The sequence below is a fragment of the Corapipo altera genome, unplaced genomic scaffold (genome assembly GCF_003945725.1).
Source record: "Corapipo altera isolate COAL_440 unplaced genomic scaffold, ASM394572v1 53, whole genome shotgun sequence".
NCBI classification, from domain to species: domain Eukaryota; kingdom Metazoa; phylum Chordata; class Aves; order Passeriformes; family Pipridae; genus Corapipo; species Corapipo altera.
In genome coordinates this window covers 10,092,790-10,117,075 of record NW_020884900.1, presented here as the reverse complement: position 1 = coordinate 10,117,075, position 24,286 = coordinate 10,092,790, and the positions used below count along the sequence as shown (strand labels likewise).

Genomic DNA, 24,286 nt, shown 5'->3' with positions numbered 1-24,286 from the left:
CTGAGACATTCAAACTTTTCATCAGCAGAAAAGAATTTGTTAACAAACAAAATGAACAATAAAAGACAGCAGGACAGTAAATTCAAGTCAAAGCTAAATACTTCACTGTGTGAATATTTCTGCAAGCCTTGACAGGCCAGGCAGTAATTCATGTAGTTATACTAATCTCAAACATCTTCCTGATGTACTAATAAAGTTTCACTTGATACACTGAATATCTCTTTCAACAAATTTGCTCCATACATGTGTATTCTACAAAAGCACTGCAGTACCTATCCTTGGCAAAGTTTTCCTGCAGAGAAGTATGACTGAACAAATGCATTAGAGTTTTTTCCCTATGAGACTGTGCTTGGCATGACTAAAGAAAATTTTCCTCTCTCATCTTTGTGATTCCATGACTAGAAGGGAAAAAGGAGAGTGGTGTGAAATAATGCCAAACAAACTAATGGGCTACAATAACAGCATGCCAACATCCCAGCACTGGTATCTTTAATGTCAAGGACCTCATGCTTGGTGAAAAGGTTAAAAAAAAGCACTAACAGCAGAAGTGGAAAATTTGTTGTTGGCAGCAAGCACTAGGGAAGACTGGCATGTAGATCCAAAAGCAGGCACTAAATAGCTATACTGCTTGTCAGCAGGGGAAAGAAATGTATGTTAGTTGTGTGCATAAGCAAACTGTAGGTTTTTAAACAACAGCATAAAACCAAGACTGGCAGCCAACAGAACAGAACTAAGAATAGGGTTTCTGAGATTTCTGGTATGCTTTTTTTGAGTATACTTCACCTTGCTGAGAAAAAAGGAGCAACAAATTTATGGATCCTGAGCAGAAAACCAGTGAAAAATTTCTCAAAATCTGTAGAAAACAGTATGGACCTACATGCAAGTAAATTCCTAACAGATTGTTTATTATTTTCCTAAATGTTTTTTTTCTCACCTCTTTGACATGAGCATCATCAAAGTACATCCACTTGCGGATTTTAGTTTGGAAGAAGAAGGTTGAATAGTGTTTTCCATAGTAACAGATCATTCCCACCAAATACAGCTCTGAGTGTTTTGCTCTGTCATCAGTTACTCTGAAGAAGAGCTTCAAGAACAGAGGTAAAAAAAATGAAAGGAGAAATTAATAAAATGCCTAGAATTTTACATAACTGCTTTATGTTAAAACACCTCAAAGTACTATAGGGAGGTGTCAGTTTTTACTTCAAAAGACAGAGAAAACAAGGCAATAAGTAAGTAATCAAGCAATATTCAAGCAAATATGGAGAGGTAGACCAGAAACAGACTCCAACCAACTCAGCAGATGCTCATGAATTGAGTAAGACTTGGAGTCTGTGGGTGTACTTGAAGACATTTACAACAATGATATAATATCTTTTTCAGCATTTTTAGTGTGGTTGTATTTCAAATATTTGTATTCTCTGTGTCATGCTTGCCGATTATATCAAATCCTGTTTAGAACATTCATTCCTCTTTGTAGAAACAAAGCAGTTTGGACAGTAAACAGCTGGAATTTATTCTGACTTAGGCAGGGACCAATTTATGACACCACCACATAAAAGATGAACTGAAGACATTAGTAGGTCAAAAGAATTCAGCAAACAGAAAAAAAAAATCTTTTCTATTTAATTGAATTTTATTAATTTAAAAATGCACAGGTCTCATTTTTGTTTTGTGCCTTACTGATTCATTATGCAAGGACCACACTTTCATAATGACATTTCCATCAATTCACACTGATTTTGGTATACTGTGCACTGGTCAATGTATTTTTTTAATATGTGTGTGTGTGTATATATGTACTATTTTATGTTCTATCTCAATGTTACAATAAGATACAGCTACAATTTGATATACCAGTAATTCAACTCTAAAGCACCAGCCAATGCAGAATAAGTGAATTCTCCAGGTGACAAACCTCTCGATCCTATTTAATTCAGTCTGTCATTCAATCACACAGTGCCAGCCACCATCTCTCAGAGACTGCTCAGTTACAAATAACTTAAGTGTTATGACCATGCATTCCAATGAAAAGAGGAGCTAAAGTTAAAAAAAACCACCCCAAATACCACCAACATTTTGTCTTCAAAAGAACTAGAAATAAACTTCTGTTCTTCAAAATGAAAGCCCATATACGTATTTTCATAGAAATAGCACAACCCTGATCCAAAATTTCCTTTCACTTCAAAATATTTTTATATTTTCAGACACTTCAGAAACTCAAGAATATACAGTTCACAGGTTTTCTAAGGCATTCAGGAACAAGTCAGATCCTTGGTTCTGCCCTCTATTTCTCTATTTACGGACACTGAAAAGGTAAAGGTGAAGACCTTATATTTTTCTCAATTTTCCACTATAGACCACCATGAGAAAGACTGTCTTTGTAGGTAGTGCCAAAATACAGAAAACTCACATCTCCCAGTTTAAGGCAAGTTCCCAGACTGTGAATCACATCCTCAGCGAGATCAGAGTGGTCTGAGTCCCAAACCAAACCGATGGTGATGATCTGTGGAGAGTTCATCAGCACACGACGAATACGGATCTTTTCCCCACAGTTACTCTGAGGATATAAATAAAACAAAACACTGAACATAATCCTTATCTTATTACAGTGTTAGGGTAAGGCACTAAAGAGTGTGAGTTGCATATGTCCAGCTTCTGGAGAGGTGGTGGTGAAACACAGCAGATATAATATGCTCAGTGTCCAGGTATGAGCTACTCGTGTCACAGATGAGGTGTGCTATCAAGGCTACCTGGCATTCACAAGCTTTCAGGTGAACACTGATGATTCTCCCTCATACTACTGGTAATGATTAAAACATATAGCACAAAAATGAGCTTATTTAAAAAAAGATAAGCAAATATACATGAGAGATTCTAATAACGTTCTTAGGAATTGGAGGGTAAGCTCACTTTCTTTTGACAAGAATCTCAGATTGAAAATTGCATTTACAGAGACCCATGCTTTATATGACAGTGTCAGAAAACCTTTCAAGGTGCTGCTTTGGTGTTAAAATTGAGTGGTTCTACAGGGTACCTCAAGCATTCCATTCTTAGACAGGATAATTAAGTCAGTACTGATATAAATATGAGAAGAGCAGCTGGGAGATCAAGAGGTGCTTTACCAACCCATAGGAGTTCAGCATTTCTTATTTCCTTTTCTCTTGCTATTTTTTTTCTTTTTAAATAACTACCAGTGTTTATTGAGTGGCCAGTCTCCCCTCACTCCTAACCAGTGCATTATCTTCTTTTTTTGAGGGGGGGGAGAGTGAGGGGGAAGTGGGGAGGATGACACAACGGAGGGGGGATATGATGAAAACTATGACAAAGTCCATTTGCAATATTCACTTTTCCCCTGAGGCAGGTCACAAAGGTACCTCTGTAAGATTCCAGGAAAAAAAAAAAAAGTGTTCATAGCAAGAATAGTCTCTCTTGTCTACAAAGACCAATTTCACAATTGGATATAATAATTTCTGACACTGTAACCAGGGAAGAGATCACAAAGTGTCTCTTCCCCACAATAATCTAGAAAATTAACCAGAATTTCAGTCCCAATCATCAATGGGAGACAAAAATGAAAAATTAAAAAAACAGAAAGAAAATGTAGAGGATTGTGATGTTTAAATGTAGGTAAGGTGTTTTCATATTAAGATGACCTTATTAACACATATTTTGCAAGGGTCATTCAAAGTACGAGCAATCCTGTGAATTACCTCATAATAAATATATCTTACTCTCCAATTGTCTTCTTTGCTTCAGCTAGCTAACAAAAGCACTTTCAGCATGACAGGAGGAACATGGTATCCTGAAAAAAGCTTCCCTTGCATGGCTTTGAGGCCACCCTTAGCTAAGACTCAATAGAAAAATTTCCTGAGTATAAAAAGAAAGCAGCAGCAAATATTGGCAAGCAATTTTATTCAACTGATTATTTCACAGTTTGCCCTGACCAAGAATGTATTTCTATTAAGTTTCCCATGCTCTAGTGATAAAATAGCTGGACTAATATTAATCTTTTAAATGACAGTACAATATCTTAATTTATTTGAATCAGTGAGCAACTATTTGCCAATATTAAAAAAAAAATAAATAAAGAAAAAATGTTTCAATGGAGACTAAAAGTGAAGGCTTCAGAGTTACAAATTGGGAGGGGGGATGGTATAAAATGGAAATACTTAACATTGCCACCAGGGAACAGGCACACAAGCCATTCCTGTTAAAATCTGTATTGCTTCACTGTTAACAGTGGCGTTACATGAAGTAGCAATTACGCAGCTGTTTCCTGCCCTACCTATTAATCAGTATGAAAAAAAAAGTTTGATGATAACTCTTTTTGCATGCTTATCTAAAGTCCTGGATCTGAACACATTCAAATTAAAAGGCAGAACAAGATATTAAGCTCTTGCTTTAAAAATCTAGCTCTTATGATATATATAAAAAAAAGTATTTTTATTTTTTTTAACTGATACACAGTTTCACCTGAATTTAGCCAGATTTTCACTGCATAGCAGAGTGAACGTTTTTAGGCATAGCAGCCTGTGACTATTCACTGGACACATGCAGCAATTGTTTTTACATAGTTAAACATCAGTCAGCACTCAGGACAACTACAGCCTATCCCTTCTAGTCAGTAACTCCCACACCGTGGATACCAAACCTCACTCAGAAAAACAAACCAACACTCCCTCAGATTTTTTGTCAGGTTTCCTGCCTTTGGATTAGCTCTTGCAGATATACTGTACAGCCTGTAAGCCCTTCACTGTCAGGATATTCTCTGGCAGTGGGAAGTGGAAGTCCTTTTCTCTTTCCCTTCGATCAGCATTTTGGCTGCATGCTGCAGGTACAGCAGTTTGGTCAACAGTTCAATTTATTCCAACTGAAAGGTAGTAAAGAAGGTGAGGGGAAACTCATCCAGGCAAAACAACTCCAACATCTTGTACACATGATTACAGTGACTGGTACAAAAGTTCTGCTATCTGTGCCCTAGCACAGTACTGCTGAAAATATTTTGAAAGAAATAAGTACTTTTCTCATGCTATTATTTACAGATTAAGTGCACTGCCCTCAATAGAAATAATCACTAAAGAAAATGGATGAACTGTGGTGGAACACTGTTCTAAAAAGCCTAGTTAACCAAAACCACTGCCAACATACAGAAATCTCCTGTACAAGACACGGCCTCCAAATTCTTTGTCATTCCCATTTCTTTAGGTAAGATTCAAGAACTTTCACCAAAGAATGAAAACAGCATTATTGCAGCTTCATGTATTGCTAGTCTTGGAGGCCTCACCAACTCTTAACTCTAGGTGCTTCTAGTAGCAACACAGGCTTGAACAGGAAGGAATTTCACGGCCATTCCCTGGGAGCAATGTAAGCATTTCCCGATTATTTGCTCTCATCATGTTTTTTCATGGTTTCTAACTCTGAGAAACATTCATTTTTAGTTTCCACCCAAACACAACATCTATTCCTGTTTTCAATACTTGTGTCTAGTCAAAGAAGCACCCATCATCAGTAACTTTTCCCTTCCTTCATTGAATGACTGTGAGATACTGAATTCAAACCCAAAGAAAAGTAAGGAGTCTCACTGGACAGTTCCGCAGGTCTCCCATAGTGCTGGCGTTCTGCAGTAGCTCTCCAAACATATCTGGAGTTGGTTTCTCTCGCCTCTCCAGCATACAAATTGCTTGATTGCTTCAGTAAAGAGAAAACATGAAAAACAAAAGTTGAACAATAAAATAAAACAAACCCATATTAAGTCAGTATATGTTTTACTTACGTTTCGTTAAAAGTTAAGAACTTTAAAATACACAACACTTTTTATATTTAACACACAATGTTCAGTGTGAATTACATCATCTTTCCTTATAATACTGCATAAAGAAAACAAGTAAAACTCAAAACAGAATCAGATCATTGTTTGGCTTAAAATTTATATCTTAAAAGCAAACCTTAGCATTTTGATAAATACTTGATTTCCAAATTAAATATCTGTTTCAAAATGCTTCCCTTCAACAATCACAGTCGTAGTAAAATAACACAGTAAAGTACATCCTTAATCACAAAACTGCAAACAAAAAATAGCAAAGTACCCAATTTATTTTACTGTCCAAGTTGAAAGAAAGATGGTAACATGTACACAATACTAGTGCTCAAAGCATGTTTAAGCTTAAAATGGTTTCAGCAGTAAATAAACATGCTACTATGTATGGGTGCTTTTAAAATAACGCAACAATTTTTATTGTGATATTTCATATATTTTTATATAAAATCCTGAATACCACTTACATAATTATTTTCCCATTTTTCTCGTAAATAATATTCTGATATAGAGTGTCTTCTGGAACTTAATGGAAAACTACAGCTCAATAGAACAGCAGGCAGCAGCCACAAGGGGGAATGCTTTACAGTATTCCTGGTACACTGGTGAAGTGGTAGCTTTTAATAGATCTGCATTAGAAGAGCAACTAGCAGTTTTCACGACAATTTTTTCAGGCTCTGTAACTACAGGTCTCACATGCCAGACAAGAAACAAAGTTCTAATCCCAATAAAAATTTTAAGAAAAAAACAAATAACAGACTCCTGTCTTGACCATATTTAACCAACTTTTAACTGAGTAGCTACCTATTAAAAGAAGACTTCTCTCCTTTAATGAAAGGTCACAGTGACCAGGGCACTTCCCCAATAACTAGAAAAAATGAGAGCTATATATCCATCCAGGAAAGAAGATTTGAAGAACTACAGGCTGGTCAGTCTCACTCCATCACCTGAAGTAATGACAGACCAAATCAATCCCCTTGGAAATCAACTTCAAGCATATGTAGGACAAGAAGGTGAGTAGAGCAGCCAGCATGGATTTACCAAGGGTAAACTATGTCTGACCTATTTGATTATCTTCTATCATATGATGGGTTACGTTGAGGAGGTGAGAGCAGTTAATATCATTTGGTCTCTAGCAAGGTTTCCAAGTCATCTACAGCATTCTTGAGGCCAAACTGGGAGATGTGGACTGCACAGGTAGAATACAATGCAGGGGAAAACCTAACTGGACCTTCAAGCTCAGAGGATCAAAACAGCCAGCAGATAGTTAAGAGTTCCTCAGGGTTAATACTGAGGCTGAAGCTATTTAACATTTTCATTAACAACCTGGATGATGAACTGAAATACACCCACACCAAGTCTACACATGACACTAAACTGGATGGAGAAGTCAATATCCAGATAGGGAGTGCTGCCATCCAGAAGGATCTTGACAGGTTTGAGAAAAGAGGTGACAGGAACCTCATGAAATTCAGTGAAGAAGAATACAAAGTCTTGCACCTTGGACAGAGCACACTCAGTGGAGCAGTACTGCCTGGGCACTGACTGGTTGAGGAGCTACACTACAGAAAGCTGTAGACAAGCTGAACATAAACAAGAACCTTCACAGAGGTAAACAGAGAAAGGACAAGAGGCAGAAGATGCAGAAAAGGAAATTCTCACTGGATATAAGGAAAAAAAGCTCCACACTGAGTTCCTAAGAACTGGAATAAGCAGCCCAGAGAAGGAATGGAATTTTTGACCTTTAAACCCTTCCAAAATTCAGCTGCACAAAACCCCAACCAGCCTGATTCAGCTTTGAAGTCAGCCCTGCTCAGAACAGGAGGATAGAGTAGATGTCCGAAGGTCCTTTTCAACGTAATTTTTTATTTTTTAATTTTTTTATCTGTTTTCTTAAATCACCTGCTCACATACTAAGGTCCCTCAAAATGTACATGAGTCCTTCCCACTCCAGTTACTAAGATTCAAGATCATAAACAAGCAGACACACTGATTCATGACTAAATTGCTGTCTTTTGCCTCATTAAATATTCATGTTCTTTATCACAGTTATCAAAGCTCCACAAACTTTGAACAAATCATGTTCTGTATTTTTGATCTTGTGATCATAAAGGTCAAACTGCAATACCTGTATGGATAAAAAAGAAAAAAAGAAAGGAAAAGAAAAAAAAAATAGAAGTTCCTTGTGAAAAACTCAACTCACCAGAGTGAGGTTGTGGAAATATAATGTACCATCTGGATGAAAGGTAATGGGTCAGAGGTGGCACCACAGCTGGTACAAACACACTAAAGAGAAAGAAAATATAATACATTGACAAGATTAAACAGGTATTTCTGTAGCAATACTTCTGTTTGTATATCTTTTTACCAGAGGAATGCACGGCTTAGGAATGTAAATAGGAAACTTGAGAACTGGTGATTGGTACTAAGCACATATCACCTCACCTGTTCAAATAAAGTCATAGCAAACTTCTGGTGGGAAACACAATGTGGTGCAGTGCAAATATCTTCCTTTGTCTCATCTGCAATGTGGAAGTGAATTCGCATTAACAGGTTTTCCTAGCCAAAGAAGAAAAGGCAAAAAAAACATTAGATAATTTCAAATGCAGATAAAAGTTAAGATATAAATTACAAGAGCATGTCAGATGCAATAACGTTTAAGTGTTATTTACAAAAACAGAAGGCTCCTGCAAATTTGTGAAAGTTGCTTCAAAACCAAAGAAATTTATATTTCTTTGATAAAAAAAAAAATGGTCTCCACTTCCGATTTGAAATATTATGTCAGGTTTATTTTATTTACTAGCACTGCTGAAGATTCTGCTGATGATTCTTCTGTCCACTTCTCAAGGATCAATGGATTTGACCAAACGTAACAGGCAGAGCAGCTTTGCAGTTTTAAAATCACTGGATTCACACTAACTTCTCCTCATCAATACAGAGTAACTCAAATCAACCTCTACATTCCACCAGGGCTTTGAAATATGGCACATAATCTACATTCTATCAAAAAGGGGGAGAACTAATAAATGAAGAGGTAGACTAAATTCTGTATGAAACAAAAGCACTGAATGTTTGCTAGACATTGTTTCATACAACTCTATCTGTTTTAAAGTTCTCAGGGGGTCTTGTCCCAAGACCTTCTCTCCTTCCACAGTTGCCAACATTAACCTGTGGGTACCGTAAGTTTACTGACATCTCTTCCAGCAGCACACTTTTCACTATCACTATTGGCTGCCTGGATGGTTTGTAGGCCTGCAATAAACAGGTCAAGATTAATTATTAGGCAAAACAGCTCTGACCTTGTACAATTTGGTTTGAACGGTTTTCCTGTGAAAACATGATTTCAGAATAACTGGCAAACAAAATGTCCTTTCACCCTTTTGAGGTGATCCTTAAAACTAGAATCCTGGATCAGTCTTGCAGTGCAATTTTTTTTTACAATTCATATCTAAGATACACTTGAAAGTGCAAGCAAAAGTAACTGTAAAAATGGTTAACACTGGTATTTCCATTCCCAAATCATTAGCTTAGGGATCTCTTAGGGACTTTTCCAGGCCACACATGCAAACCCTTTTGCAACCTGGGGAAAGGAGGAATGGAGGAGAAAAAAAATAAAGGGGGGGGGGGGGGGGGGGAGGGAAAGAAGGAAAGATTGTGCAGCATCTGTGCCTGTCAAACCATCTTTGAGTTATACTCACAAAACATTCAGCAGCATCATCCATGATGCCCAGCTGGAAGCGTTGCTCATCCTGAAATGTCTTGGCAAGAGCAGTACGCAGAGCATCAGAAGGCAGCACCTTCTCACTGCTACACTGAAATTGGTTGAAGATACCCTAGTAAAAACCCAAAAAGGTAGTTAAGCTACTGTATTTTCAAAATATGACTCAAGTTATCTGAAAACAAAGAGCAAACATTTAACTTGCTTTGATCCAGGAACACACTTGTATCGTACGTGGACTACAGGACAAAAGCCTAAAAGTTCCTCCTTTGAAATCATATGCACCTTTGTGTATTTTTTCCTTTCCCTTCACATATCCAAGAAAGGGTGGGGAGCTTAGGAGTAAATTTCCCTCACTGTCAATCCCACTTGGATCTTCCTCCAAATCTGATTCCTGAAGCAAATACAACGAACGCTAAAACTTCCTCACTTTTATTCCTGTTTCTCCTTTTTCAGTTAACTTTCTCACTTCAGCTCAGTAACTTTTTTCTTACACATGCCACCTTCTTTTCTCTCTTAAGCAATTCTTTCCAAACACCTTAGCCCTTAAACAGCAACAACTTGCTACTTGCACATTTTAAGGAATTTACCTTCCATAAATCCAAGTGGATAACAATTAGATGATTTTTGTGTCAGCATGCTGGAAGGAAAATGCACAAAGCAAAGAGGAAAAACAGTTCCTTTGTACAGCCAGCTCTTCACTTGCTGCCATAAACCTGCATTTTCATAACTTACACATCACCTGGGTAACCATTTGCAAGGATGAGCTGTTCTATAAAGACACATTATTGTCAAAAGTGCAGGTGATATGCGTGAAAGTTCAGTATATATTCCCAACTGATTAAAACCTCACATTTATTTTGTGTGTGTGAAATATCCAGAACATCTTCTGAAGTTATTTAACTTTCACTGTGCCCTTCCTACAAAAACAGGAACAGAATTCTGTATGCAAGATCCTCAGTTTCAGTAAAAAACTTCTACCCTTATTTTCATATAGGGTCACTCGGTCCCTACACCACTCTTCCACTTTCTACCTAATTTCATATGACAAGCAACCTTCTTCATCAGTGTCAATCTAAAAATTCTCCTTGTCCTTTCCTATAAAACTTTCCTCACAATTTCTCAGAAGATTGTGGAAAACCTCAATTCTTACTGCAAGAGGGAAAAAAGGATAACTGATAACTTTCAATTGTGCACCAGTTGGTTTTCCTGCCTTCTAAACTTAGTAAAACAAGGAGAAAATCAAACTGGTTTGTCTTAGTTTTCTTTCAAATCTACACTAATCAGCAGTGAGTCACGATTCATGTATCACTTCCTCCTTTAATCACAGAAAGCTTCTCTCCAGCATACTTAGAACCTATATTATTTGGAAATAACCTGAATATTTTTCTCCTTTAACTATTCTTACTTTCCTTATAAGGAAATAAGAAAGTAAATCAGGAAAAGGTTTGTCAAATGGTACAATTTTGTCTGCTTTAAGCTGGAAGAGAGTAGAACACAGCTGTCACTGCACAGCCAGCACACAACCTCTGTGCCCCTGCCATTTCTGCCTGTAGGAATGGAACAATTTATAGTTTTGACATATTATCTAAGATAGATGTAAAATGTCCATCTCTCTTTACTGCTATTTGTATTTTGGTAGTCCTCATGGTGCTCATTCATGGGTGAGGGCCCACTGTGCTGAAGTTCAGAGCCCTTCTAAAATTGCCTTTATTAGAATATCAAATAATCATTAGAAAAGTGGTAATGAAGAGAAATATGTGAGGTAATAAGTCTCATACTTTATGAATCACAGACAATACCTCTCCTCAGTTACCTTTTTTATATATGTATATAAAAACTGAAAGAATTACAAAGTCTCTGCACTTAAACTCAATCGCCATTTCTGTCACTCTGATAACTGAGCAAGTCTCATGTTTCATTAGTGAATTTTCTCATTTCAGTGAACTTCAAAAAGAAAAAAAAGGCAGTGAGACATAACTCCATCCTGCTTTAGCACTTTCCATTAAATAATTTACATTCACGGCTGTGCTTTGGAAATGTGTTTATTCTGGCTATCATCAATCTCACTTCATAGATCTGGAAACCAAGACACTTGCCTAGCAACTGGTCCACAACCTCACTGCCAGGAACTGATGGATTGGACCTGGTCTGCTTCAATGAAAGCCCTGAAATGGCTCTGCACTCCTGGGGAGTGAGAATCAATGCAGGCTCTAAACTAGGTAAAAGGAAAGGAAGTAAGCAACCCAAAACTCTCTTTCAAATTTCATCTTTAAAGAAACAGTATATTTACCATGGAACAAAAAACTATTCAATAATGTTAAAGAATTCTGTGAAGAATGCAAAAATCAAGAAGTAAAAGATCCAAACAGTATATGGAAGAATGCTTCCTCAGATTTGTAATGACATAGCATAAAATGGTATAGTTTAATTTAGATTACAAGAAAAAAAAAAAGTCTTAAAACCACTGAGTAATTGTGCATTTGAATCCAATAAAGATCAAATCTTATCATGTCACTGCACAGCACAGTTTACAGCATCATGGAACCGTGCTCATAGGAGGTCTCAAAAGCACCTCTAATGGAGTCAAAAACACTTTGAACACACAGGGCAGTTTGGTTTTCCTCGAGTTTTGGTCTGGGATTTTTTAGGGGGGCAATTGGGTTCTTTCTCCTTTATTTTTCAAGACAGGTTCTTTGCTTCCCTTCAGAACAGGTCTTTCTTGTCTCTCAGCCTTAGATGGACAGGTGTGGTATTTCCTGGAGTTTCATCATTTAACATTATCTAAGTCTGATCTCTCTCCTTAATTTAAGGTCTTGCCTTGAGTGATACTGTTAATCTCTAAAACATTTGTTCCATATACAGGTATGAAAAAAGCCAGCTGGGTGCAGACCAGGAAAGCACTGCTGATTCTGCCCCAGGAGCTCTCATGACACCTTTCCTCCCAGTGCTTCTGGAACATAATGAGAACCCTATATACAAAACATTCAAACTTCGTTCTCTTTAAAAACTTCTTCAACTGAAATTGAATATGGTGAAAATCCCATCAGTGTATTCACTTCTCTGATGATCCCCCTCAATGGCTACATTCCAACACAAATGAGCATATCCCTTACAGTGGCAACAATATGAATGGACACTGTTAAAAGTTTCATTTAACCAGTTGTCAATAACTAAAATCAAGGATGCTGAACAAAAAAAGAATTAGTTTAACAAATTACTAATATTGTATTAATAGTAGTACTTTGCTTTCTACACCAAGGACATGTTCTTGGCATGTTGGTAACTCTACAAGCCAAGAAAGAATGGTATGAGCAAGGGATTTTTCAGATAGAAAGAATATATTCTTGTTACACTGCATTCCTAAGGTGTATATATAAAAAAGAAGCCCATTTCCCTTCACATCCCCTTCCCTACACATCTTCCCTACACATCTGGAAAGGGTAGCAGAGACAACAAAATTAGGATGTGCAGGCATTCCTTAAGACCAGTACATTCCCAAAGTCCATCTTGTTGCATACAGTCCTTCCCCAAATACAAATGATCACAAACCATGTTGTTCTCCACGCAGTTTAGAGACTAAAGATAACAAATATTTTTTGAAGCAATTCATGGGATTGACATGAGTTCTTTGTAGTTCTTTTAAATTTTAAAGATTTGAAAGTTGCAATATCTGTGAATCCTCCCATAGTTTATATGATCTGCTGCCAATTATCTTTTAACAGTGTTTGGAATCAATCTCCTCCCTTGCAAAGAAGTATTCCATTTATTTGGGGTAAATTGACACCTGCAGTGTACAACTAACCATACCAATTAAAAAAACCAAACCTGACATACATCCACATGTGACTTTTTAATCAAGCATGCAGAAGTAGGCTGACATAAGAATAAACTGATAGCTGAAGACAACAAACAACAGCTACTGAATCAGATCAGTGTTCGTGCACTGTGAATTTGAGCTGTGTCCTTGGCAGCTTTCTGAGAACTAATTATTCCCTTCCAGCATTATTCAGAAGTTTCTTCTGGATGGGGATATTACTGCAGTTCTAGTGGTGTTGTATTTCTTTCAAAAAACAAAACATGTTCTCCCCAAATGCCTTAGTATTCCCTACATTAATAGTTTCCACCTTTTAGCAAAAGCTACAAATATTAACATGGCCAATCCTCATCCTTCTCTCGCTGCTCAGCATGTCAATATTATTCTTGCTGTCACTCAACTGTTTCTTGGTTTTGGTTTGTGGGGGGTTTGTTTTTATAATTTTTTTTAAACTTTTCATTTCAACAGCATGCCCTTCTTGATTCAATTCAGTGGACCCTTTTTCTTCCTAATAGCACCTAATCTCTCCTTCAGAACATAACACTCTCTCGATGAAGCCTCTTACTCAGCACCACAACCTGTTTCAATAAAAATTCTGGCTGCTAAAAATCACTTTTCTCCCATTCAAACACATCAGCCTCCACCCACAGTATTTCCACTAGCTCACATTTCTTCCCCACATTTCCTCAAGTTACACTCGCCTTCAAGGTTGCATGCAATAAATTCTAGCTCTGTTTGGGTTTGTGTCTCCTCCAAAACCTCCAAGTCTGTAACAATCAACTTAGATTTCCATTTATTCCTTTCTTTTAGAGCCTCTTCCATTTGTAGTTACACTGTATCCTGAACATTAACATCAGGTCCCAATACACAACTGTCAAGTCACCCGTGGCTACTACCAAAATCAAATAAAATAATACTTTCCACAAGTGTTGTTTAGGAGGGTGGCATCAAAAGAAACCCAAATCATAGAATGTGCACATCTACTAGGTAACAATTTATTAACTACTTGATCAAGATCAAAACAGGCAATTGTTAGTTGGAAGCTTCAATTACCAGTTTATTAACTCAGGAAACTGTACTTGCTGCTAGTTTATTTGGCAGGCAGTTAACTGCAAGTGCCAACTGAAAAAAAAAAAAGTTCAAACAATAAAAGTAATTATTTTATGTATTTTGACTACTGCTTTACCCTGAAATACTATTGTGATTTGAAAAATGCACAAAACAAGCGGATGAAATCTTTGCAACCAACCTATTACTGTCCCAACCACATGATGAACATTTCATAACAAATCACTCCATTTCAAACAAGTGGCTAATCAGAACCAACTATAGTCATTCCATTTCTTCAAAGCACTCTAAAACCTTACTGTTCTCAGTTTTCATCTTAGACAACCACATCATTTTTACACAGAAAATTCACATTCTTCCTGCTTTTGTTGCACATGACAAAATTACAGAAAAGACCAGCCCTACTGGAATTTATCAATCAACAGAGTATTCTTCTTTGCGAACTACAAAAAACACTCTGTCCTATATCCTGGCACTATGGAGCTCCCAGTACAATCCCTGGAAGGAGAACAAACTCTCTGTGGCATGCTCACTACAGTGGACGGATTTCCCCCTTCCTGCCCTCTTCCAGCTGTGATAAACAAAACACCAAAGCAAAGTCAGGCTGAAGAAAAAGGAAAATAAACCAAAACATAATAGGCTTCCACATCAATAATATATCAAAAAGCTGTTCTGGTGTTAGAGCAGGCAAACCACAGAGGTAAGGACAGCTTGTGTACTGAAAAAAAATATTGAAATAATGTCACATCTTAAGGAATAGTGTTTGGGATTCCAGCACTGAGTCTGCAGGTCTCTCATCTTTTTATAGCTGTTGATGCAAGGTTCCTTCCAAGTACCCAACTTATGTACGTGTGGAATGATTTCAAGGTTTATTTTGTAGCCACAAACATAGCCAGGTAGCACAGTAAGTTTTAAAATCACTTCAAGAATTTGTGCAATGGAAGTCTTCAATGTGGCACAAAAAGAAAATGTGATTTGATATCAAGTATGACATCACTGTCCTGTGATTCTACATTTAAAATTAAAAGTAGTATTTAGAGAGCTAGCTGAGCATTTACAGTAAATACTGTGCATGACATCAGAATCCCTAGAAACAGCTGCAGCAAGCCAAGAAAGCATGGAAAAAATACAACTTCTTCGGTGTTATTCAAAGGCTAAATTTAGCTTAATGAAGACTATCTTCCTCTAGAGTCAATAGGAAGAGGATGTTGGCTTTAGAGAAACATTTCAAAGTCAGAGAAAAGCATGAATCCTCTCTGCACAACACTGGAGGCATCAGGTATCTTGGGAAAGGACCCTGAAGGGGTCTCCACATAGACCCCCTGGAGGGGACTCCACATAGACTACTCCCCTCAAGTACTGTCCCTTTCCAAGGCCAGGCTGGAATCTGAACGTGCCAGCACGACCTGAAGAGGAGTAAACATATCCTGCCTCCACCTTGTGTGTCTGGACACATATTTTGGGCAGATCCACCTGACAGCATGCAAGGCTAATTACCTCTCCCCAGACCCTAATGGGAGATTTTCGCATGGTATAGAGCTCCAAATTCTTGTGTTCCCACTGGATCCAGTCACATCTTCTCCCTCATCTTAGCAAAGCCTAAGGCAAGATTCAAGAGAAAGAAGATGTCAAAGACCTGGAGGCTAAGCTGGCATTACCCTGGCAGGACAACAATTAAAGGCTTCCAGAGCAGAAAGGAGAGCTGAGGCAGAGGAAAAGCTGAGCACAGAAGGGAGGGCATGATCCTGCTGTAGTGGGACACAAAACATGCTCTTGGTTACGCTTGCAGTATTAGGTGCACATTAAGCACATTATCCCATATGTCTTACACAAGTTTACACACACCATGTACCAGACAGACAGACTTGTACAGGAGGGAAAAAAATAGAGCAATTTGAAAACACTGATCCAAAGGGCAGCAGAGAACAAATAAATACCTTACACAGCCTTTTCCCCACTTCTGATGCCTGCTTAAGGATTTATGAAGATGAATGTGACCATCTCCACAGTTTGGGGCTGTCCCTTGTGCATACCCCTACCTTCTCAGCTTCATGCAAGCAAGACAACCTATGTTTCTGGTGTTCAGAGGTTTTTTTTGGGGGGTGAGGAGGTTTGCATTCCCAGTTTCACTTAGAGTTAAGTGACCACCTTTATTACTCACCTTTATAACAACATTTGACTTGATAACAACACAAAAATGGGTGTGGGATTTTTCAAATATTTATGTACACACATCATCATTTCACACAAGATAAAGGTGGAAGCGTGTCACAATATCACCCAGAGAAAAAGGTTCTGGAATGGGCTTGGGTAGAACACTGCAATCTCCCATGAAGAATGGAGTGTAAACAGAGAAAATGCTAACTTTCTGATCCAGTTGCAATTTGTTTACTTTTTCAAGTATTGGTTACTGCCCACATTCATAAATACTTGTCTAGATAATTCTTTAATTGTTTACACATTCTTTAGAGGTTTTGTGAGCTATAGGAATTCTGCACACAAGAAGATGCAAGTTTCCTAAAATGGGCAAAAGTAGTACAGAATTTGGTGCAACATTATAGCTTGATTGGAAACTAAGGGTTGTAACACCTCCTGGCTAAGCATAGCATTGCTAAGAAATTCAGACAGAAAAAAACCAAAAACCAAAACCACAAAAAAATTCCTTGCAGATATCTGAGTGAGAAGAGAGTGCAACAACTTTTTCAAAGGCTGCCTAATTTAAAAAATAAGCATATGGCTGCAGGCATGCAATTTGTGAAATCTGCCACTCTACCTGTCACTTCCAAGTTTATAATAGCTTACCACACACTTCAAGACATCAAAAGTAAGGATTTTACCAACGAAACCAAACACTCTTTGACCCAACGTCTGCTTTTAATACATCCTAAAATACAAGAGACCCTGTCATCTTCCAGTCTTACTGTAGTGCTTGCCTTCTCATACTGGTACTGCTAATCCACATGCATCTTTGTCCACAGTTCATCTTTCAAGACCAGTTCCACAAAGACCCATCCTCCCCATTTCCTGTAATATCCTTTCACATCCCTCTCCCTCTTTTCCAGTACTCTTGCACAGAAAGACTTTTAACTATCATCTTTTTATTAAAACCAGGAGCCTGATGCAGAGTTGAGAACCTACTTTCAACCACGGCAGAACCTGTCTGATCTCCTGGTATTTCCTTGGTATATCTTGCTGTTAGGTTAAACCCCAGAACAGCAAAAGCTTACATTGATGGTGATTTCCTAAATCCTTTTCTTTCTGACCTCAGCTAACAAAGAATGCCAACAATCCCTTGGCAATACTCAAGGGCATGATCCAAGAAATACCTTCAAATTATTTATTCCACTGAACTTAATGAACTCAAACCAGATCATGACTAAGTTTTGCCACTTCCCTATAAAGAAGGGGATATATTTAATACTCCATCTTTTTCTTGTCTGGATGTGCCATCTTGCTCCTAACCCACTGTTATATCCTCTTCTGATGATACTGCCGCAAATATCATCCTGTCCTGTCATTTCAACAGATACATCTTGAGACAAATTTCCCTTCAGAAGGAAATACCTTCACTTACTTCATGTCTTAATAGTCTCCTCTTTGCTGTGCAAAGGAAAACCCCTTAACAATAGCCCAAAAACCAGATAACTCATTTCAAGCCTATCTCTACCAGAGCACCTGAAAAGTCACTTAACAGCAGTGAGACAGCCATTATACCATAACTATTGCCTGTGTCAACGTCAGATGATCTTAATTTAAACCTTGCACTATTTTGCCATATTTGTAAGATATGCTGTCTGTGCTTTTCATTACTGCACACACAATACTTGACACAATAAATTCTACCATAATTAATTTATATACTTAGTTGGATTTTATAACCCATTTGTGATCGAAGTCTCAGTCTTGATTTCAGAAAGAAAAATCACTGCTCAGGAAGATTAAAGATGGTATTTTCATCATCTTTGCATCATGTCCATTTCTCCCACAAGAAGCTGTGGGTTTGAAGAAGCAAAACTTAGAAAGGAGGCCACAAAAAACCCCAAAGTGCTACAAATTAATTGGTAGAGACAAATGGAGACACAGGATTGCACAACTGACTCAAGTAAATAGCAGTACTCAGAAGCAGAGCTAGCATTCAGATCTTACTGTCCAGGCAGCCTCTGTGACAGTCAGCTATTGCATCTGCATCTACAAACAGAATTGATGTTTTTTAAAACAGAGACTACAAAGAGTGGAGCCATTTAATGCAGACATCAATACTTACAGTAGAAAATACCCTTTTAGTCTTACATAATCAACAGTTTTGAACAGAAAGGCTTAAAGATAGATTGCCTTCTCCATCCTGACATTTAAAGCAGCTCTAAAGGGACAGGTAAATGCTGATGAGCATACTAACTGTATCCAGTACTGTATTTGTACACCAAATGGCAAATTGGAAAAAATTAAGCAAAATTATTTTACTGCCTGAACTAATCTTTCACACAAGGAGTCTCACAACAACCCACATGCCATTGATAAGAGCCCTTGTATCTGAACAAATTTTAAAGGCAGTACTATAAGCATCTTGGATCAGTAGCTATCAGATTTATATTTGCTCTCCCAAATTTTCAAGTTTGATTACACATATTAATCAAGTATCATAAATATTTCTGTTCAACTTTTTTAAAAATGGTTTTCAATTTATTTCTAACTTTTACCTTAAGAGCACAGAAGATGCAAGAATCACCCATACATTTGTGCGTTGTGATTTGCCGGAAACTGCGGCGAAAAATGTCCAGGTGCCAGAGAACCTGAAACACAAAAAGCAGCACAGCCAATTTTATGAATATATAAAATAAAACACTGCATAAACCTCTGATTAAAATGGTACATGCTAAATAATCCCGGAAGTACACTAATGTTATCAGTGAACGTTACTTTTAAAAAGGGATGCCTTTTATGTAACTGCAAGTTGACATCTTCAGCTTTCTTTTTTAGCTGTAACCTCCACATATGTTAATTTACAATAGAATCTCCTTCTGAATTTCTTACCACGTGCTTTTAGATTGGAAAACTCTCTTCTTTGTCTATGTGGCAGTGCTGGCTTAAACAGTACCTTCCCTAACTGCTCCCCTGTGCTGGCACCAGGGCCAGAGCAGCCAAAAGGACACCCCATCCACTGCTGAGGCCAAAACTCTTGTGTTCTTCCACCTCCTATGCAGTTTTCTTTTCTGAGCAGAAAGACCAAATGCTGGAAAAATGGAGGACCAACAGCAAATACATTAATGAGTTCTTGCAAGTAAAAATGGCAAAATGTTAAAAGCCGTTATGCCCAATATTACCATTAGAAAGTGCACTTACAGGCCATGATTACTGGCAGATTTCTAACCCTAACCTGTTTGGGCAGTTGTACCTTTCTCTCAGGACAGGTATGGTGGTAATATCAGGTGTGTGACCACGTAGGGTCACAGCACAGCAAATCAAGCAGGCTTTTATATGTTCTGGTAGCAACAGCGAGTGGTGACATTTGCTCTAACAGCACCAAGTTTTATTCTTAAGTTTTACCACTAAATCTGCCCACTCTTGGGAAATTATTAAAATTTATGTCTGTAAAACAGTGAAAATACCCATCTCTGAGGTGTTTCACAGTCTGCTCTTTATGTATAAATGTGGTGAGCCCTGGCTATTTCAGCTTCAACTGACAATAACTGGACTTTCTTGTAACCCTCAGAGTCACCAGCCCTTCAGAAAGCAGAAGCTTGCACTGAAAGAAGCCCTGACCTAAATCACGTCCTGCCAGGTTCCGGACAGAGCAGCAAGGTCTGGGCTGACGTGTGCTGCCTAAATGTTTTGTTAGCACAGAGGAACCCAGTGTCTTATTTCTGATGAATTTGTCCGGAGCAACTGGCTAGACAAAGTTTAGCACCCTGAAAAAATTTGTGCTGGTTTCAACAAGTGTTTCCAAATGGAAAAATTTGTTACCTAAACCATAACAGTATGTAATATTCAGTAACCGCATTTTTAAATACAGTCTGTAAAATTTCCTAAAACTTCAGAATTGCCATGGCTGTGTTTATACTCGAACTCTCCCTATACTTAAGGGCCTGGGAGGCAACATAAGCCTTGGAAACATTTGATTACACACAGCATTCCTGAAGAACTACTACAGTCTTTACAAAAGGACAAAAAAACTACATTTAGGAATGAGTCCAATTTTTTTATGTAATTGCCTTTAGAGTTTATCCTGAATGTTTATAGAAATTCTTAAAAATAAGGAGCAACAAACATTCAAGAGCATCTCAGACTGAGTGTTAAAAAATTAAGATAAGCCCCAGAAGTATATATTTTACGGAATTATTACCATCTTTCTTTTTTTAAATTCAGCCTTGCTTTTAAGTACTTTTGGTGTCCTATCTCTCTTGAGCTTTAGAAGAAAAGGGTTTCTGTAGGAGACTAAAGGCCACGCCACATGCTTCCATGTTCATGCATGGCATGCAGCTGGTGTCAGGGTCTACTTAGTTCTGACCTAGGTTCAGAGTAACTTGGTATTAGGAGGCAGTCAGTGATTACACCTTACAGCTTAGTAAAGGTAACTGATACAGAACATCACCGGAAACTCCACTTTTCTTGTTATAGTTTCTCTTTGCATGTAGTCCTGTATTTCCTAACACATTAAGCCTATTGAGGGTCACAGGTATACATATTTGTATGGGGGCTATCTGGAAGCTTGAAGTTAGTCAAGAACCTGATTGTGCCCACAGGAAAAAAAGGAAACAGAAAAACAAACCCACAGTGACACAGTCTGTGCTGCACAGACAAGCCATACGAAGGGATGGAAACTGATGTGGAGAAGGGGTTTTAAACTCTGCTGCCAGAACAACTGAATCTCAACCATCAGACATTCAAAACATCTAAATGGTGACAATACCTCTATAGCAGCCAAACCACTCCACTGCATTTGGCATTGGAAAAAGCTTTTCTTCTAAATCAAAAGGTAAACACTCAATCATTTAAACTAAGCTACGAATCAGCAGTTAGAAAGAAAACTGAACTACATAAAAAAAATCTTGTATAGGCATTATCAAACCTTGAATCTGACTGGTTCAACAAAAAAGTTAAATTTACTTTAAGGAGTATACATATACATACAAGCTATGCAATATTCTACTATTTTAAAATAAATTTTCTACATATATTTTTATCTTTGGTTGACATACTACAAGTTTACACAAGACATTCAAGTACAGTAAATGATGACTATGTATATGCTGTTGATTTCACCAAGAAAACCTGAAAATTAAGAAAGCTGTTCTATAACTCAACTAATCAGCATTTCCAAATGTAGCTTTATTCTATCCAGGCCCACAAATAATTATGTACTCAAGCTTGGCTATATTTGTTCCACAGTCAAGCCTAGGAAAATACTGCAACAGACAGAGGGCAAAGACAGAAACATTCTTTATTCTATGCTCTTACCTGTAGTGCACTATTCAGGAAGCAACTGTTCTGTCCTGGTTCATTGCTGAGACCTTTACTGGGTGCTATTGAGGTGGTATTTCGTGGAGTAAACATGCCCTGCACATTCCCCCGACCCACAGAAAAGTAATTTCTTTTCCAAGACATCTTCCAGTTTCAGCTGTAGAAAATGCAGGTTTGGGCTGGCAGAATATTTGACTTGATCAGACCCCTCCTTTCAAAAAATTTGAAACTGGAACAATATCCAATCTTCTTTAAACTATAGTTTAAACAGTATTTATCCTTTTGCCAAGACACAATTTGCTTCTTTTAAATCCAGCCTGGGATGCTATTCTTCATTTGCTTCTTATGTATGCAAAAACCTCTCTTACGAGCAGCCACATACAACGTTTGCAAAGGAAAGGAATCCATGGTCATGCAAGTTCATCTGTTATGCTGCTTCTCCCTTTTCCAAACAGGCAGTAACAAATGGTAAGTCAAGGAGGTCCCAGAAGCAAGGGAAGAAAAACAACAGCTACCTCCCACACCCCAAAAACCCCAGCTTCTGTAATCCTTCTATAATCCTCCCGCAGAAGATGGGAAAAATCCAATTAGTAAGGGTGCAAAGAAACCAAAATCAAAACACAACCTTGGCAGCTCCCTTTCAGACACATCTATCTTGGGTGATGAGAGAGACATTATCCTCACAGGGGAAAAAGAAGCAATTCCAGAACTTGAGAGTGAAGAGCTGTAAAAAAGCAGGAAGTCTCCAGCACAGTTCTTCTAATTCTGCGTGAGATCTTTAGAAATTTCTTCTCTTGATCCTCCTTTTGCAATCGGAATGCCCAGCCGTGCCAGAAAGCTTGAGAGAGAAAAATAATCAAAGGCTTGCGTCATTTAATTACTCTCTTGGTTTTGCGGTGTTCTGCCAAGAGCAGTGTTGCCTCACCTCCCACAATACACTAAATCTTCTGAGACAAAGCAAAAAATATAAACCTTCCTCCACCCGAAAAATAAAATACCGAACAGAGAATTACTAGAAAAGTAAGTAAAAGCAAGGGAGCTTGGAGTATGTTAGAAGGGTTAGAGAAGGAAGTTAGATTAAAAAAATAAAATACAACATTCAAGTGAACCCCACGGCAGTTTTCATACATACGCTTTACAATCCTGTAGTGTTAATTTTTTTTAAGAGCTCTCATTCATTCAAGCAGTTGTACAAGGATTTGTGATTCTGCAAACACGTGCTGTTCACCTCAGAACTGGGCTTTTGCACTGAACCTGGAAGGCCAAGAAGACAGATGCACAAGGCTCATCCCTGACTCAGCAGCCCACAGCTCTCTTCAGAACAAAAGCAGTCTCCAAACTTTCACCACCAGAAACTTTGTGTATGTCTAAAATGCCGCTTAATCTAGGTACATGGGATATATGATGTCTTTCAAAAGACACAGATGCTTCTGAAGAAGTCAGAAGAATCATTCAATAGAAACTGCTCTTCCCATCGCAAGTTCACTTTTTCCCTCACTGTCAAAAATGCAGAAAAAAACAGAATTATTTAAGAAATCCCTAGGAAGAGGAACTACGAGATTCATGGCAAAACACTTTTATAAAGTTTTACAAGTGTAGTCCACCCATACATACAGAAACTTGCATAATATTTCCCATGGACATTCCCAATAACGTTTAGGATTATCCCATTTTTGATACATCTAATAACAACTGAAATTACCTATTATGGTTGGTATGAGCAAGATGACTCTAATCCAGATGCACTCAAGTATTAATTGCAGCATGAAATCACTACAAAACAGACATATGTCGAGTTTGTGCATCAGCAAAATTAACTAAGAGAACAATACTTTACAAAGACATCCTGGGTATCCACGAAGGCACATTTTTCACCTTCCTCACAATTACAAATTCTTCATCTTCTCTCAAAACACAGAAAAGAACTTCCTCAATACCTGCAAATGGGTTACAGTAGCCTAACACATTTCCTTCTAGTAATATTTTCTTTGTACTTCTGTTAAACGCATTCTACAAATATTAATGAAGTCTCAGCATTGCTGTAAGGCAGGCAAGTATCCACATACAGATGAACAGTCTTCCTGGTTGCCAATGTGCCATGCAAAATTTTAGATGTGCTTGCAAGCCTGCAGACACAGACCATTACCACGCCTGTCGCACAACATTCCTGAGCGCTGAACCTACACACAGGATTCATTTCAAAGCCATTTCACCCTCAGCCCCCTTTCTTTGCTCAATCCCTTAATGAACCATGAGCCAACCAGACCGTGTGAGCTAATTCAGTTTCAAGCAACAGGGATCTCTGTAAACCAACACCACTTGCAATAGGTGCAATGGCTAAGCCTGCACCGCAGAGACTGAGCAGAACGCTGCAAGGAATGAGTCAAGACAGGCAGTGCTGCCTCACAAA

At 38.0% G+C, this 24,286-nt stretch overlaps 1 protein-coding gene across 11 annotated transcripts in view; it reads right to left on the bottom strand.

The window, feature by feature from the left end:
• The window catches only part of USP54 (ubiquitin specific peptidase 54), a 96,231-nt gene that overhangs the window by 27,357 nt on the left and 44,588 nt on the right, over positions 1–24,286 (bottom strand). For 10 of the 11 annotated variants that reach the window (XR_003528656.1, XM_027649383.1, XM_027649388.1 and 7 more), the window contains exons 2-9: positions 21,874–22,714; positions 19,116–19,208; positions 9,514–9,648; positions 8,261–8,374; positions 8,019–8,101; positions 5,583–5,688; positions 2,411–2,557; positions 935–1,084 (exon numbers count right to left, since the gene is read on the bottom strand). Coding sequence is in view for 10 of the 11 variants with exons in the window: in XM_027649383.1 (XP_027505184.1) it covers positions 935–1,084; positions 2,411–2,557; positions 5,583–5,688; positions 8,019–8,101; positions 8,261–8,374; positions 9,514–9,648; positions 19,116–19,208; positions 21,874–22,020 (975 nt within the window). In the remaining variant the exon portion in view is untranslated. Of the gene's footprint in view, positions 1–934; positions 1,085–2,410; positions 2,558–5,582; positions 5,689–8,018; positions 8,102–8,260; positions 8,375–9,513; positions 9,649–15,915; positions 16,018–19,115; positions 19,209–21,873; positions 22,715–24,286 lie in introns of those variants that run through there. The other variant, XM_027649389.1, reaches the window with a different exon arrangement.